General features: G+C 50.4%; 1 protein-coding gene across 1 annotated transcript in view; it reads left to right on the top strand.

The window, feature by feature from the left end:
* Positions 1 to 1,851: 1,851 nt before the first annotated feature.
* rbms2b (RNA binding motif, single stranded interacting protein 2b) overlaps positions 1,852 to 17,094 on the top strand; it is an 85,765-nt gene continuing 70,522 nt past the window's right edge. Inside the window, exon 1 of the mRNA XM_055664472.1 lies at positions 1,852 to 2,004. Coding sequence (XP_055520447.1) covers positions 1,867 to 2,004 — 138 coding nt within the window. The 5' untranslated portion in view covers positions 1,852 to 1,866. The remainder of the gene's footprint in view (positions 2,005 to 17,094) is intronic.

Consider the following 17,094-nt stretch of genomic DNA (forward strand, 5'->3'; position numbering starts at 1 on the left):
TTCTGTGTTATCCCACTTTCTCATCCACTTCCTGCACATTAAAGGCATTTTACAGAGGGCCAAATAACCTACAAAGCCGCACGTCTTTGGAGTGTGGGGGGAAACCGGAGCACCCGGAGAAAACCCACGCAGGTCACGGGGAGAACGTGCAAACTCCGTACAGACAGCGCCTGTGGTCGGGATGGAACCCGGGTCTCTGGCACCGTGAGGCAGCGACTCTACCGCTGCGCCACCGTGCTGCCCTGATGTTTGCAGTGTATAAACATCACTCCTGTATCACAGTGCGTGCCTAGAACAAATATACACAAGGACCTGTGGATCGGACAAATGTTTCTCATTAACTCTATCATTTCATGCCATTACTCAACTCGTTGTTGTGGCTTCTCGGAAAGTAAAAGCAAACCGTGCCCTACAATTAAACTCTGCTTTCTGGTTTGAAGCCATCTTTGTAATCCTTCTGTTTCATTGGTTCAAAACCGCTACGGTAACTGGGCTGTTAATGGATGTGGATGCGTTGTCGCGCCTAAATCATTCAAAATGGCTGCCGTGAGGGCCCACCATGTTAAAATGGCTGCCGCGAGGCGGAGCCCACCTAGTTCAGTCTAGTTCATTGCCACGGACAATTTACACAGGGACTAACCCACAAACCTGTACGTCTTTGGAGTGTGGGAGGAAAGTGCAGTGAAAAGCTTTTGTTGCGTGCTAACCAGTTAGCGGGAAGACTGTGCATGATTACAATCGAGCCGTCCACAGTGTACAGATACAGGAAGAAGGGAATAACGTTTAGTGCAAGGTAAAGTCCGATTAAAGATAGTCCGAGGGTCTCCAATGAGGTAGATGGGAGGTCAGGACCGCTCTCTAGTTGGTGAGAGGATGGTTCAGTTGCCTGATAACAGCCGGGAAGAAACTGCCCCTGAATCTGGAGGTGTGTGTGTGTTTGTTTTCACACTTCTGTACCTCTTGCCCGATGGGAGAGGGGAGAAGAGGGAGTGGCCGGGGGGTGAGACTGGTCCGTGATGATGCTGCTGGCCTTGCCGAGGCAGCGTGAGGTGTAGATGGAGGCGATGGATGGAAGGGAGGGAGGTCGGTTTGTGTGTGTGTGTGTGTGTGATGGTCTGGGCTGCGTCCACAACTCTGCGATTTCTTGCGGTCTTGGATGGAGCTGTTCCCAATCCGTGCTGTGATGCATCCCGATAAAATGCTTTAGCACCAAAAGTGAGGGGTTAAGTTAGCCCACCGATGTACCTCAAACCCCCCCCCCCCCCCCCCCCACCGACATATCACCACCCGTACAATTACGACTTGCGCCATCCTGGATCCTTTCCGAGCGTTAGACGGCACTGGGCCTGCACTCGCTGGAGTTTAGAAGAATGAGAGGGGGACCTCATTGAAACGTACAGAATAGTGAAAGGCCTGGATAGAGTGGATGTGGAGAGGATGTTTCCATTAGTGGGAGAGTCCAGCACCAGAGGGCACAGCCTCAGAATTAAAGGACGTTCCTTTAGGACGGAGATGAGGAGGAATTTTTTTAGCCAGAGGGTGGTGAATCTGTGGAATTCAATGCCACAGACGGCTGTGGAGGCCACGGGTCAGTGGATATTTATATTTAAGGCAGAGATAGATAGATTCTTGATTAGTGCGGGTGTCAGGGGCTATGGGGAGAAGGCAGGAGAATGGGGTTGGGGGGGAGAGATAGATCAGCCATGATTGAATGGCGGAGTGGGCTTGATGGGCCGAATGACCTAATTCTGCTCCTATCACTGAAGAACAACCAGCTGCCTGCCGCTGAGGCTGCCCGGACCTGCTTCAGGCAGGCCGGCTTTGAACTGTTGAATGATAAAACTCTGCAAACAGAGGCGTTCGGAGATGAAAGAGGCGTGGGCTTTAATGTTTCCTGGATCTCTCGGCCCCTGTCCGCCTGCCCGCCACTGTTTGGTGAAAGGGATGCTAATATTTTGGGAGCGGCAGGCTGCCAACTGCAACAAGGCCGCAGCTGGCTTGCAGGTGGGATCTTCTCTGTGTGCACTGAGTATTATTTCACTTGTCAAAATATTTTTGGGGGCTGGTGGACTAGGCCGGAGCTGAGCCTGCAGAGTGTGGGAACGGAGGTGGGGGGGGGGGGGGGGGGGGGAGTGCTGCCAGTTACTCCAGCACTCTGTGAAACGTCACCTATCCATGCTCTCCACAGATGCTGCCTGACCCGCTGAGTTACTCCAGCACTCTGTGAAACGTCACCTATCCATGCTCTCCACAGATGCTGCCTGGCCCGCTGAGTTACTCCAGCACTCTGTGAAACGTCACCTATCCATGTTCTCCACAGATGCTGCCTGACCCGCTGAGTTACTCCAGCACTCTGTGAAACGTCACCTATCCATGTTCTCCACAGATGCTGCCTGACCCGCTGAGTTACTCCAGCACTCTGTGTCTGTCTCTAGTTTAGATTGGTTTGTTATTATTCTGACTTGTGCCGAGGTACAGTGAAAAGCTTTTATCTGGCTGCAATCAGTTCAAAGAAAGGGATATATCATTGCGATCAAACCATCCACAATGCACAGATAAAGGCCCTCCAAGCATATCACCATCCCAGCCGCTAAAGTATGAAACGCAAATCACAGTTTGGGAGGTAGAGGGGCAGGTAGAGGCTTGCCTATTGCGTTGTCCGAGCCTGTATGTCTCTGTTGCTGCCTCGAGCACGATTTTCTTTACATCCAGCCCTTTATTTCTGGTAACATTACACACCACCAGGACAATGTCGTTTTTCACATTTTTAGAATCGCTGACGTGACAAAAAAAAGGTGACTGGAGTTGAACTAAAAAAAAGAAAAAGTCCGACTTTGTCTCCACTTTTGTGGTGCGATATCGGAGGGAACGGATTAGCAATTAACGAGATAGCCAACATGGGTGGGCAGGAATTGTATACAACAGCCCAACAGAGCATTGAGCCCAAGATTGGCTCAAAAAGCTGGAGGAACTCAGTGGGACAGGCAGCATCTCTGGAGAGAAGGAAGGAATAGGTGACGTTTCGGGTCTGAAGAAGGGTCTCATCCTTCTCTCCGGAAACGCTGCCTGTCCCGCTGAGTTACTCCAGCCTTTTGTGTCTATCTTCGGGTGTAAACCAGCATCTGCAGTTCCTTCCGACACAAAGCATTAACATCAGTAACTCAGCGGGTCAGGCAGCATCTGTGGAGAACATGGATAGGTGACGTTTCACAGAGTGCTGGAGTAACTCAGCGGGTCAGGCAGCATCTGTGGAGAACATGGATAGGTGACGTTTCACAGAGTGCTGGAGTAACTCAGCGGGTCAGGCAGCATCTGTGGAGAACATGGATAGGTGACGTTTCACAGAGTGCTGGAGTAACTCAGCGGGTCAGGCAGCATCTATGGAGAACATGGATAGGTGACGTTTCGCAGAGTGATGGAGTAACTCTGTGGGTTAGGCAGCTTCTATGGAGAACATGGATAGATGACGTTTCGCAGAGTGATGGAGTAACTCTGTGGGTTAGGCAGCTTCTATGGAGAACATGGATAGGTGACGTTTCACAGAGTGCTGGAGTAACTCAGCGGGTCAGGCAGCATCTGTGGAGAACATGGATAGGTGACGTTTCAGAGAGTGCTGGAGTAACTCAGCGGGTCAGGCAGCATCTGTGGAGAACATGGATAGGTGACGTTTCACAGAGTGCTGGAGTAACTCAGCGGGTCAGGCAGCATCTGTGGAGAACATGGATAGGTGACGTTTCACAGAGTGCTGGAGTAACTCAGCGGGTCAGGCAGCATCTGTGGAGAACATGGATAGGTGACGTTTCACAGAGTGCTGGAGTAACTCAGCGGGTCAGGCAGCATCTGTGGAGAACATGGATAGGTGACGTTTCACAGAGTGCTGGAGTAACTCAGCGGGTCAGGCAGCATCTGTGGAGAACATGGATAGGTGACGTTTCGGGTCAGGACCCTCCTTTAGACTCTCAGCCCGAAAAGTCACCCATTCCTTTTCTCCAGAGATGCTGCCTGTCCCGCTGAGTTACTCCAGCATTCTGTGTCTATCTTTAGCTTAAACCAGCATCTGCAGTTCCTTCCTAAACGATTCATAGAGTGAGACAGCATGGTAACAGGCCCTTCAGCCCAACTTGTCCATCCAACCAGAGGTGGATGGGCAAGTGAAGGCAGATCCGATAAGAGGCTTGAAGAGGCCTTTAGATTGGCAGATGCACATGGATCACATGCAGACAGAGGAGATCAGTGTAACTAGGCATCATGTTCGGCACCAGGGAGTGTCTAGAAACTGTGTGGGTCATGTGCCCATGTTCCCCAGAGTCTCTGTCTGACCTGCTGAGTTACTCCAGCAACATTGTGGCCCGCTGGTACATTTGAGAGGCTGTTGGGCCGCCAGGACTGAATGTGGTCTGGGTCACGAGGGCCATGCACTCGTCAATGCAAGGCAGCCATGCATGCACAATCACCGTGACTACCTTCGGTGTAAACCAGCTGTATATATACATGTACACGCACACACGTACACACAGAGAGTTGTGAGTCTGTGGAATTCTTTGCCTGGTGGAGGCAGGTTCTCTGGATGCTTTCAAGAGAGAGCTAGACAGATAGCGGAGTTATGGCCCCCGTCCCACTTGGGAAACCTGAACGGAAACCTCTGGAGACTTTGCGCCCCACCCAAAGTTTCCGTGAGGTTCCCGGAGGTTTTTGTCAGTCTTCCCTACCTGCTTCCACTACCTGCAACCTCCGGCAACCACCTGCAACCTCCGGGAACCGCACGGAAACCTTGGGTGGGGCGCAAAGTCTCCAGAGGTTTCCATTCAGGTTTCCTAAGTGGGACAGGGGCATCATGCCCCTGTCCCACTTAGGAAACCTGAACGGATAGCGCTAGTGTGCGGGGATCGCTGGTCGGCGCGGACTCGGCGGGCCTGAGAGTGGTGAGTCTGTGGTTTTCTCACAGAGAGTGGTGAGTCTGTGGAGAGTGGTGAGTCTGTGGTTTTCTCACAGAGAGTGGTGAGTCTGTGGTTTTCTCACAGAGAGTGGTGAGTCTGTGGTTTTCTCACAGAGAGTGGTGAGTCTGTGGTTTTCTCACAGAGAGTGGTGAGTCTGTGGTTTTCTCACAGAGAGTGGTGAGTCTGTGGTTTTCTCACAGAGAGTGGTGAGCCTGTGGTTTTCTCACAGAGAGTGGTGAGTCTGTGGAATTCTCTGCCTCAGAGGGCGGTGGAGGCAGGTTCTCTGGATACTTTCAAGAGAGAGCTAAAGATAGCGGAGTCAGGGGATACGGGGAGAAGGCAGGAACGGGGTACTGATTGTGGATGATCAGCCATGATCACATTGAAAGGCGGTGCTGGCCCGAAGGGCCGAATGGCCTCCTCCTGCACCTATTGTCTATTGTCTGTATGTGCTTAAGGGTGTGGTTGTGTGTGTATATACGTGTGTACATGCATAGATATATATATGTGTGTGTGTGTTTATATATATGAACCATTTAACATGAATATGTTCATATATGTGTATATAGTGGTGAAAGTTAATACAATAGTGGTGTCCCACATAGGTGACTTTTTTAGGCGTCTACAGGCGACTAGGCAGTCCCCACATGGTCGTGGGGTGACGCCTGTATGGTTGTGAGTCGTCTCCTCAAGTTGCCCAAAGAGTCGTAGCGTTTTTCTGGTCGCCGCTGGATTTCGAAATGTTCAAAACTTTTCGGCGACTGTTGGCTTGTCGTCTCCTGACGTCGGTGCTGTCGTAGCTTGTCGCCAGGGTGACGTTGGTTGTCGCCGGTGCTGACTTCGGTGAATTCCATTGGCGACTACCTACGTCGACCGGCGACAGGGTACCGGCAACAGGGTCGTAGCTGTGATCGTAGGTGGACGTCCTAACGAGCCGCTAGTTGTCGGTAGCTTGCCGTAACTTTCCGTCGACTGGGTGGTAGGTTGTTGTAGACATTGTCGTGGGGGGGGGGAGGGGGTGGGGTGCTGTCGCCGTTTTTTCGCCCGCCTATAACGACTATGACAGTCGCCAAGAAAATCGCCTAAGTGGGACAGGGCCCACAAGAGGATTTTCGAGAGGCAGGAGGATATGGAGGGATATGGATCATGTGCAGAGATATCACGGTGATCAGTTTAACTTGGCATCAGTGTCTGGCACGGACATAGTGGGCCGAAGGGCCTGTTCCTGTGCTGTACAGTTCTCTGTGCCAGTATTTGCTTCATCCTTCGCTGTGTGTACATTGTTGGCTAGGTTGGGACGTGATCCCTGCATCAAAGTTAACCTCTCATCCTTCTAAACTCCAGAGTGTACAAGCCCGGCCGCTCCATTCTCTCAGCATATGACAGTCCCGCCATCCCGGGAATTAACCTGGTGAACCTACGCTGGGCTCCCTCAATAGCAAGAATGTCCTTCCTCAAATTAGGGGACCAAAACTGTACACAATACTCCAGGTGTGGTCTCACCAGGGCCCTGTACAACTGCAGAAGGACCTCTTTGCTCCTAGACTCGACTCCTCTTGTTATGAAGGCCAACAGGCCTAAACTGTACACAATACTCCAGGTGTGGTCTCACTAGGGCCCTGTACAATTGCAGAAGGACCTCTTTGCTCCTATACTCGACTCCTCTTGTTATGAAGGCCAACATGCCATTGGCTTTCTTCACTGCCTGCTGTACCTGCATGCTTACTTTCATAGACTGATGTACAAGGACCCCCAGGTCCCATTGTACTTCCCCTTTTCCCAACTTGACACCATTTAGATAATATTCTGTGTTGACGTTGGGCGTTTGGATGAGGCACCATCTCCACACGGGGCTGGGCGCAAATGGACGCCTCAACCAAAGTCGCTGGGGCGTGTGGACAGAGTAACGCGTCCCGCAGATGGACACAAAGAGCTGGTGTAACCCGTCGGGCCAGGCAGCATCTGCGGAGAGAAAGACTGGGGAAACGTCACCCACTGTCCCGCTGAGTTACTCCAGCACTCTGTGTTTGCCGCCGATTTGAACCAGCATCTGCAGTTCCTTCGCACGCAAGACCCCTCAAAGTATCTGGTTGAAGCCATGGCTGATGGCCAGGTGTATGTAGTGGGACAGGTTTATGTCGAGACGCCCAGGGGGGAGAATGAGTCGACGTTAATGGCACATGGAAGCAAAGAGTAAGGTTACACAAAAAGGCTGGAGAAACTCAGCAGGTGCAGCAGCATCTATGGAGCGAAGGAAATAGGCAACGTTTCGGGCCGAAGCCCTTCTTCAGACCCGAAATCCTGAAGGAAATAGGCAACGTTTCGTCCCGAAACCCTTCTTCAGACCCGAAATCCTGAAGGAAATAGGCAACGTTTCGGGACGAAACCCTTCCGGGTTTCGTCCCGAAACGTTACCTATTTCCTTCGCTCCATAGATGCTGCTGCACCCGCTGAGTTTCTCCAGCATTTTTGTGTAACCTTCGATTCTCCAGCATCTGCAGTTCCCTCTTAAACACGAAGCAAAGAGTAATCTGTGCGGATAACAGCGGCAATGAGGCCCACATTCCCGGCATGCCCGCCGGTGCTGTGGGGATTCCAAGCATTCCTTCAATGGCTCTGCAAGGACTTTTCTCAATTGAAAAGCCCGTGACCTTCTGACCCCAGTGAGACTACTGCTGCCTGCCCCACAGGCCAGCGATTACCCCGGGCACTGCCTCACTCCGTCAGAGACCTGGGGTTCCACCCTGACTACGGGATCCAACAAATGGAAACAGGCCCTTCGGCCCAACTTGCCCAACATGCCCCAGCTACACTAGTCCCACCTGCCTACACTTACATAGAAACATAGAAACATAGAAAATAGGTGCAGGAGTAGGCCATTCGGCCCTTCGAGCCTGCACCATTCGCCATTCAATATGATCATGGCTGATCATCCAACTCAGTATCCCGTACCTGCCTTCTCTCCATACCCCCTGATCCCCTTAGCCACAAGGGCCACATCTAACTCCCCTCTTAAATATAGCCAATGAACTGGCCTCAACTACCCTCTGTGGCAGAGAGTTCCAGAGATTCACCACTTGGTCCATATCCCTCCAAACCTGTCCTATCCATGTACCTGTCTAACTGTCTCTTAAACAATGGGATAGTCCCAGCCTCAACTACCTCCTCTGGAAGCTCGTTCCATACACCCACCACCCTCTGTGTGGAAAAGTTACCCCTCAGATTCCTCTTAAATCTTTTCCCCTTCACCATGAACCTATGTCCTCTGGTCCTCGATTCCCCTACTCTGGGCAAGAGACTCTGTGCATCTACCCGATCTATTATAACCCTTATTATAGAGTGAATCCCTTCGGCAGCTTTGGAAACAAGGAACTGCAGGTGCTGGTTTAAAAAACAAAGACACAAAGTGCTGGAGTAACTCCCCTTCACCTTGAACCTGTGTCCTCTGGTCCTCGATTCCCCTACTCTGGGCAAGAGACTCTGTGCATCTGCCCGATCTATTCCTCTCGTGATTTTGTACACCTCTATAAGATCTCCCCTCATCCTCCTGCGCTCCAAGGAATAGAGTCCCAGCCTGCTCAACCTCTCCCTGTAGCTCAGGCCCTCTAGCCCTGGCAATTAACACTAGCGTAGCATTATTTTTCACCGTGTGAATGGTGCTATGATTTTGAAAGACCCCCGGCTAAACACAACTCCCAAATTCTCTTTTTACGACATCTCTTTCTGCCTCTAAGTGCCTTCCACCGCGACCAGCCTTCAACTGTCAAGAATAAAATAATGGACTTATCTCTTCTGTAAGTTCTAAATGCCGGAAAGATGAGATGATCAAAATTCATTTCCTAATTAACAATTGAAACTATATGGAAGAGATAAGGGCGGCACGGTGGTGCAGCGGTAGAGTTGCTGCCTCACAGCGCCAGGGACCCGGGTTCCATCCTGACTACGGGCGCTGTCTGTACGGAGTTTCCACCGAGTCCGCGCCGACCAGCGATCCCCGCACGCTAACACTATCCTACACACACACTAGGGACAATTTACAATTTTCCAAAGCTAATTACCCTACAAACCTGCACGTCTTTGGAGTGTGGGAGGAAACCGGAGCGCCCGGAGAAAACCCACGCAGGTCACGGGGAGAACGTGCAAACTCCGTACAGACACAGAACTAGCGTGAACGGGTGATCGATGGTCGGCACGGGCTCGGTGGGCCGAAGGGCCTGTTTCTGTGATAAATAAGCAGATGACTAAATAAATCATGAAATCATTGTTGTATCCATTGATTGCAAAATCCTCTGCACCATTAGGCTGCTCGGATTCATATTGGATCCTGATTATAGAGTGAATCCCTTAGGCAGCTTAACAGGTCTGCTCAGCCCATTAACTTCAGCTGGCAGCGAACTGCAGGTGCTGGTTTAAAAAACAAAGACACAAAGTGCTGGAGTAACTCAGCGGGTCAGGCAGCATCTATGGAGCTAAGGAAATAGGCAACGTTTCGGGCCGAAACCCGTAAGGGTTTCGGCCCGAAACGTTGCCTATTTCCAGAAGGATTTCGGCCCGAAACGTTGCCTATTTCCTTAGCTCCATAGATGCTGCTGCACCATAACTGAGTGGGTCAGGCAGCATCTGTGGAGAACATGGATAGGTGATAGGAGCAGAATTAGGCCATTCGGCCCATCTAGTCTACTCCGCCATTCAATCATGGCTGATCTATCTCTCCCTCCTAACCCCATTCTCCTGCCTTCTGATAACCTCTGATGCCCGTACTAATCAAGAATATATCTATCGCTGCCTTAAAAATATCCATTGACTTGTGGCCTCCACAGCCGTCTGTGGCAAAGAATCACACAGATTCACCACCCTCTGGCTAAAGAAATTCCTCTTCATCTCCTTCCTAAAGGAACATCCTTTAATTCTAAGGCTGTGCCCTCTAGTCCTAGACTCTCCCACTAGTGGAAACATCCTCTCCACATCCACTCTATCCAGGCCTTTCGCTATTCGGTAAGTTTCAATGAGGTCCCCCCCCTCATCCTTCTAAACTGGCATGTTCAGGCTTTTCCGTAAGTTGCTGCAAGGATTTTGTGATCAGACAGTTGGTTAGATGCAAAGAAATCAAACACACAAGTCCTGGCAATTAACACTAGCGTAGCATTATTTTTCACCGTGTGAATGGTGCTATGATTTTGAAAGGTCCCCCGGCTAAACACAACTCCCAAATTCTCTTTTTACGACATCTCTTTCTGCCTCTAAGTGCCTTCCACCACGACCAGCCTTCAGCCGTCAGGAATAAAATAATGGACTTATCTCTTCTGTGAGTTTTAAATGCCGGAAAGATGAGATGATCAAAATTCATTTCCTAATTAACAATTGAAACTATATGGAAGAGATAAGGGCATCACGGTGGCACAGCGGTAGAGTTGCTGCCTCACAGCGCCAGGGACCCGGGTTCCATCCTGACTACGGGCGCTGTCTGTACGGAGTTTGCACGTTCTCCCCGTGACCTGCGTGGGTTTTCTCCGGGAGCTCCGGTTTCCTCCCACACTCCAAAGACGTGCGGGTTTGTAGGTTAATTTGCTTCGGTGAAATTGTAAATTGTCCCCCTAGTGTGTGTGTGTGTGTGTGTGGGATAGTGTTAGTGTGCCGGGATCGCTGGTCGGCGCGGACTCGGTGGGCCGAAGGGCCTGTTTCTGCGCTGTATCTCTGAAGTCTGAAGTCAAGATGTCATTATGAGATTGGGGACTGTCATTTGAATTTACATGTTGGACTGCAGCGTTTGAAATCACTGCACCAGCCACAGGGACTTTGGCCAGGACTGGCTAAATGTAAAATAAAACCCTCCAAACACTCAGCAGGTCGGGCAGTAGCTGTGGAGAGAGAAACAGAATGTAGAACATTGAAGTTTAGTTGTATTTTTTTACAGATACAGCACGGAAACAGGCCCTTCGGCCCATCGAGTCCGTGCTGACCCCCTTCACACTAGTTCTATGTTATCCCACTTTGTCATCCACTCCCTACACACGAGGGGGCGATTTACAGAGGGGCCGATTAACCTGCAAACCCCCCGCACGTGTTTAGGGTGTGGGAGGAAACCGGAGCACCCGGAGGAAACCCACGCAGGTCACAGGGAGAACGTGCAAACTCCACAGGGTGGAACCCGGGACTCTGGCACTGTGAGGCAGCAGCTCTACCCGCTGCCCCACCGTGCCACCCTTAGAACATGGGACATAGGACAGCACAGGGACTGGTCCTTCGGCCCAAAATGTCTGTGTTGTCCTTGTTTCTGTCCCTTCGTCTCCTGCAAGTTCAGTTTCTTGTCTAAAAGCCTCTTCAACGCCACTGTCGAATGGGGATACATTCCAGGGACCGACCCTCATCTCTCATCTCTCATCTCCACCCACCCACGCTACTATCATTGTGAAGAAGGGTCTCGACCAGAAACATAGAAACATAGACATAGAAATTAGGTGCAGGAGTAGAGGCCATTCGGCCCTTCGAGCCTGCACCATTCGCCATTCAATATGATCATGGCTGATCATCCAACTCAGTATCCCGTACCTGCCTTCTCTCCATACCCCCTGATCCCTTTAGCCACAAGGGCCACATCTAACTCCCTCTTAAATATAGCCAATGAACTGTGGCCTCAACTACCCTCTGTGGCAGAGAGTTCCACAGATTCACCACTCTCTGTGTGAAAAAAGTTCTTCTCATCTCGGTTTTAAAGGATTTCCCCCTTATCCTTAAGCTGTGACCCCTTGTCCTGGACTTCCCCAACATTGGGAACAATCTTCCTGCATCTAGCCTGTCCAACCCCTTAAGAATTTTGTAAGTTTCTATAAGATCCCCTCTCAATCTTCTAAATTCTAGAGAGTATAAACCAAGTCTATCCAGTCTTTCTTCACTATCCAGTCTTTCTTCATAAAACGTCGCCTGTCCATTCCCCCACAGACGCTGCCTGACCCAGTGTTCCTCCGGCTCATTGCGTTTTATACAAGATTCGCTACAAGGCTCTGGGACGTTACATGGATCGATGGCGTAGTTGGTTTTGAGTTGTCGGCCTCTGCTCATTTTCCAAGTTACACAACGACTGTATTGGGTGGCAAAAAGTAATTAGAAGGGATCTAATTGAATCTGCAGTTGGTACGAAAGTGAAAAGCGAATCCCAAATGCAGCGTGAATTGTATCGAGTGTGTTTTACCTTCATCAAAAGGTGGAGAATGAGCTGTTGTTACCACGTGGGGGTGAGATGGCAGCATGGAAGTACGTGGTACATTTTGCTCAGGGTTACAACAATGGGGCTGAACAGTTCATGTGAAGAATGAGATCAGGGGGTCACCTCCTTTAGAGGTGCCTAAGACCACCAGGGGAATAGATAGGATGAATATACACAGTCTTTTACCCAGAGTAGGGGAACGGTGAACCACAGGACATAGGTTGAAGGTGAGAGGGGAAAGACTAATGAGGGGCAACTTTTTCACAGAGCGGGGGGGTGGGTGAATGGAACGAGCTGCCAGAGGAGGTGGTTGATGCAGGTGCTTGTAATGTAATAGACACTTGGACAGGTACATGGATAGGACAGGTATGGAGGGATATGCGGGCAGGCAGGATATGGACTAGCGTAGATGGAGTATCTTGGTCGGCATGGACTAGTTGGGCCGAAGGGCCTGTTTCCGTGCTGTGTGACTCTAAGACTCGAAGGTGACATCAAGCACCATCGATACTGGAGGCAGTTTCACACGAATGACTCACATTCACAATCCTGGAGGATTCCTGCTCTTTAGGGCGGCACGGTGGCGCAGCGGTAGAGTTGCTGCCTCACAGCGCCAGAGACCCGGGTTCCATCCTGACCGCGGGTGCTGTCTGTACGGAGTTTGCACGTTCTCCCCGTGACCTGCGTGGGTTTTCTCCGGGTGCTCCGGTTTCCTCCCACACTTAATTGGTTTTTGGTAAAATTGTAAATTGTCCCTAGTGTGTGTGTGTGTGTGGGTAATTGGCTTGGTGTGAATGTAAATTGTCCCTAGTGTGTTTGTAGGATAGTGTTAGTGTGCGGGGAGGGATCGCTGGTCGGCACAGACTTGGTGGGCCGAAGGGCCTGTTTCCGCGCTGTATCTCTAAACTAAACTAAACCTTGCATGGTGATCATTTGTTGCCATTAACAAATATAATATATCTGCTGAAAGATCAAAATCAATTGGAGCTGTAGATGGAATATTGACAGTGTTGCATATCTAAGTGAGAGCTTGCCTTGCGCCCATCCTATTAATGTTTGGCCCTGCTTTCTCAGCACTCTGAATGGAAAACAATCTGAGCATTTTTAATGTGTTGGAAGGAACTGCAGATGCTGGTTTAAACCGAAGATAGGCACAAAGTGCTGGAGGAACTCAGCGGGACGGGCAGCGTCTCCGGAGAGAAGGAACGGGTGGCGTTTCAGGTCAAGGCCCTTCCTCAGACTGGAAACGTTACCCATTCCTTCTCTCCAGAGATGCTGCCTGTCCCGCTGAGTTACTCCAGCATTTTGTGTCTCTCACCAAGTATTTTTGATGCTGCCTTTTCAGATTTTTCTTTGTCATCTGGTGCCAGAGAGTTTTTTTTGTCTGCTTTCTCGACAGATACACCCCCATTTCTTATTGGAAAGTCTAGATACGTCTGTGCTTTTAGGCATTTAACCATGACTGCTCTGGAGTGTTTGAGTTTGTGGGGGGGGGTGTTCTGGTAGAGGCAAATGTGGAATGTGGAACATTTTCAATGTGGAAATGTCAAAGACTAGATTGTTTAGTTTAGTTTAGAAATACAGTGCAGAAACAGGCCCTTCTGCCCACCGAGTCCATGCCGACCAGCGATCCCCGCACAATAACACTACCCTACACACAATTTGCAATTTACTGAAGCCAATTCACCTACAAACCCGCACGTGTGGGAGGAAACCGGAGCACCCGGAGAAAACCCACGCAGGTCGCGGGGAGAGAACGTGCAAACTCCGCACAGACAGCACCCGTAGTCAGGATGGAACCCGGGTCTCTGGCGCTGTGAGGCAGCAACTCTACTGCTGCGCCACCGTGCCAGCCCCTCATCTCTGATCTCTGATGGCAGAACTCGGTGAGCTGGTGATACCCAGCGCAGGGAAAGATCCTCTCTATGTCTCTGCTGCCTAAACGCACCTCCTCCCCCACCCCCATGGAATGAATCCATACACGCCACGGCTAACCTGTCCAAGCTTGATCAGAATGCCTAAGGCTGAGACAAGCCCACATTTATTGTTACTCTACATTAGCTCATGTTGGGAGCCGGTTAATACAAATCTTCCCAACTGTCTGGCATTCTGTAAATGAATGGCCCCGGTTCATGTGAGATGAAGCCTGACCTATGAACTTTGAACTTCCAAGAACTTCCTGGAACCAAGAGATTTCTCCACATTAGGTCTCTTCTGCTTCTAGGCGAGAATAGTGATGTCTAAGCGTGTTTTCTTTCTACATTTGCGACTAAGAAGAGCCCCGATCCGAAACGTCACCTATCCGTGTTCTCCACAGATGCTGCCTGACCCACTCAGTTATGGTGCAGCAGCGTCTATGGAGCTAAGGAAATAGGCAACGTTTCGGGCCGAAATCCTTCTGGAAATAGGCAACGTTTCGGGCCGAAACCCTTATGGGTTTCGGCCCGAAACGTTGCCTATTTCCTTAGCTCCATAGATGCTGCCTGACCCGCTGAGTTACTCCAGCACTCTGTGAAACGTCACCTATCCATGTTCTCCACAGATGCTGCCCGACCCACTCAGTTATGGTGCAGCAGCATCTATGGAGCTAAGGAAATAGGCAACGTTTCGGGGCCGAAATCCTTCTGGAAATAGGCAACGTTTCGGGCCGAAACCCTTATGGGTTTCGGCCCGAAACGTTGCCTATTTCCTTAGCTCCATAGATGCTGCCTGACCCGCTGAGTTACTCCAGCACTCTGTGAAACGTCACCTATCCATGTTCTCCACAGATGCTGCCTGACCCGCTGAGTTACTCCAGCACTGTGTCCATTTCCAGCTTTGAGTTGATGTGTTCCTAGACGTTCCTAAAATAACATGGAAAAGCAGTGATCCAGAGCAGAGAGCACCTTTTCCCAGGAAAATGAATCTCGGCAGAAACAGATGTAGGTGACAAAACTGTAAACACGTGATCACCAGTGGAGACAAGGAATGAAAGGCCCAGGGAGTTCAGATGCCTCAGAAGACAGTGGTTAATAATGAAGAGAAGACACAGAGTGCTGGAGTAACTCAGCGGGTCAGGCAGCATCTGTGGAGAACATGGATAGGTGACGTTTCACAGAGTGCTGGAGTAACTCAGCGGGTCAGGCAGCATCTGTGGGGAACATGGATAGGTGACGTTTCACACAGTGCTGGAGTAACTCAGCGGGTCAGGCAGCATCTGTGGAGAACATGGATAGGTGACGTTTCGCAGAGTGCTGGAGTAACTCAGCGGGTCAGGCAGCATCTGTGGAGCTAAGGAAATAGGCAACGTTTCGGGCCGAAACCCATAAGGGTTTCGGCCCGAAACGTTGCCTATTTCCAGAAGGATTTTGGCCCGAAACGTTGCCTATTTCCTTAGCTCCATAGATGCTGCTGCACCATAACTGAGTGGGTCAGGCAGCATCTGTGGAGAACATGGATAGGTGACGTTTCACAGAGTGCTGGAGTAACTCAGTGGGTCAGGCAGCATCTGTGGAGAACATGGATAGGTGACGTTTCGCAGAGTGCTGGAGTAACTCAGCGGGTCAGGCAGCATCTGTGGAGAACATGGATAGGTGACGTTTCACAGAGTGCTGGAGTAACTCAGCGGGTCAGGCAGCATCTGTGGAGAACATGGATAGGTGACGTTTCGCAGAGTGCTGGAATAACTCAGCGGGTCAGGCAGCATGTGTGAAGAACTTGGATAGGTGACTTTTCAGGTTCTGATTGCCTGCTACGCTTGGAATCCGTGGCATGTGGGATTTTATGGAATGTCACTTCTTCAGACTGAGAGTCAGGGGAGAGTGGGGAAGAAGGGTCTCGACCCGAAACGTCACCCATTCCTTCTCTCCAGAGATGCTGCCTGACCCTCTGAGTTACTCCAGCACTTTGTGTCGTGTCTGTCTTGTTGCTGTGGCCGTTGGAGGTAACATCCCTTTAACCCACTGGAGTGTGTGTTTGGGTTAGTGGTAAATATTAATAGAATCATTGCACAAAGAGCTGTAAAGCAAGGGCATGGGTCCATGCTAGCCACGTACGCAGTTGCACCAATGCCACTCCAGTCATAGTGTCACAGAGTGATACAGTGCGGCCCAACTTGCCCACACTGGCCAACATGTCCCATCTACACTAGTCCCACCTGCCTGCATTTGGCCCATATCCCTCCAAACCTGTCCTATCCATGATCCTGTCTAACTGTTTCTTAAACATTGGGATAGTCCCACAGCCTCAACTACCTCCTCTGGCAGCTCGTTCCATACACCCACCACCCTCTGTGTGAAAAAGTTACCCCTCAGATTCCCATTCAATCTTTTCCCCCTTCACCTTAAACCTTTGTAACAAAATTCTTAAGGGGTTGGACAGGCTGGATGCAGGAAGATTGTTCCCGATGTTGGGGAAGTCCAGAACAAGGGGTCACACACAGTTTAAGGATAAGGGGGAAATCTTTTAGGACCGAGATGAGGAAAACATTTTTTTTCCCACACAGAGAGTGGTGAATCTGTGGAATTCTCTGCCACAGAAGGTAGTTGAGGCCACACAGTTCATTGGCTATATTTAAGAGGGAGTTAGGTGTGGCCCTTGTGGCTAAAGGGATCAGGGGGTATGGAGAGAAGGCAGGTACAGGATACTGAGTTGGATGATCAGCCATGATCATATTGAATGGCGAATGGTGCAGGCTCGAAGGGCCGAATGGCCTCTACTCCTGCACCTATTGTCTATGTTTCTATGTAGACAAAAGTGCTGGAGAAACTCAGCGGGTGCAGCAGCATCTATGGAGCGAAGGAAATAGGCAACGTTTCGTCCCAAAACTCTGAAGGGCCGAATGGCCTACTCCTGCAACTATTGTCTATGTTTCTATGTTTGTCCTTTGCTCCTCGATGTCCCCACTCTGGGCAAGATGCATCCACCACCGTTTGTGTACTAAAAAAAGTTACCACTCAGGTTCCTATTAAATCATTC

The sequence above is a fragment of the Leucoraja erinacea genome, chromosome 40, assembly GCF_028641065.1.
Source record: "Leucoraja erinacea ecotype New England chromosome 40, Leri_hhj_1, whole genome shotgun sequence".
Classification (NCBI taxonomy): domain Eukaryota; kingdom Metazoa; phylum Chordata; class Chondrichthyes; order Rajiformes; family Rajidae; genus Leucoraja; species Leucoraja erinaceus.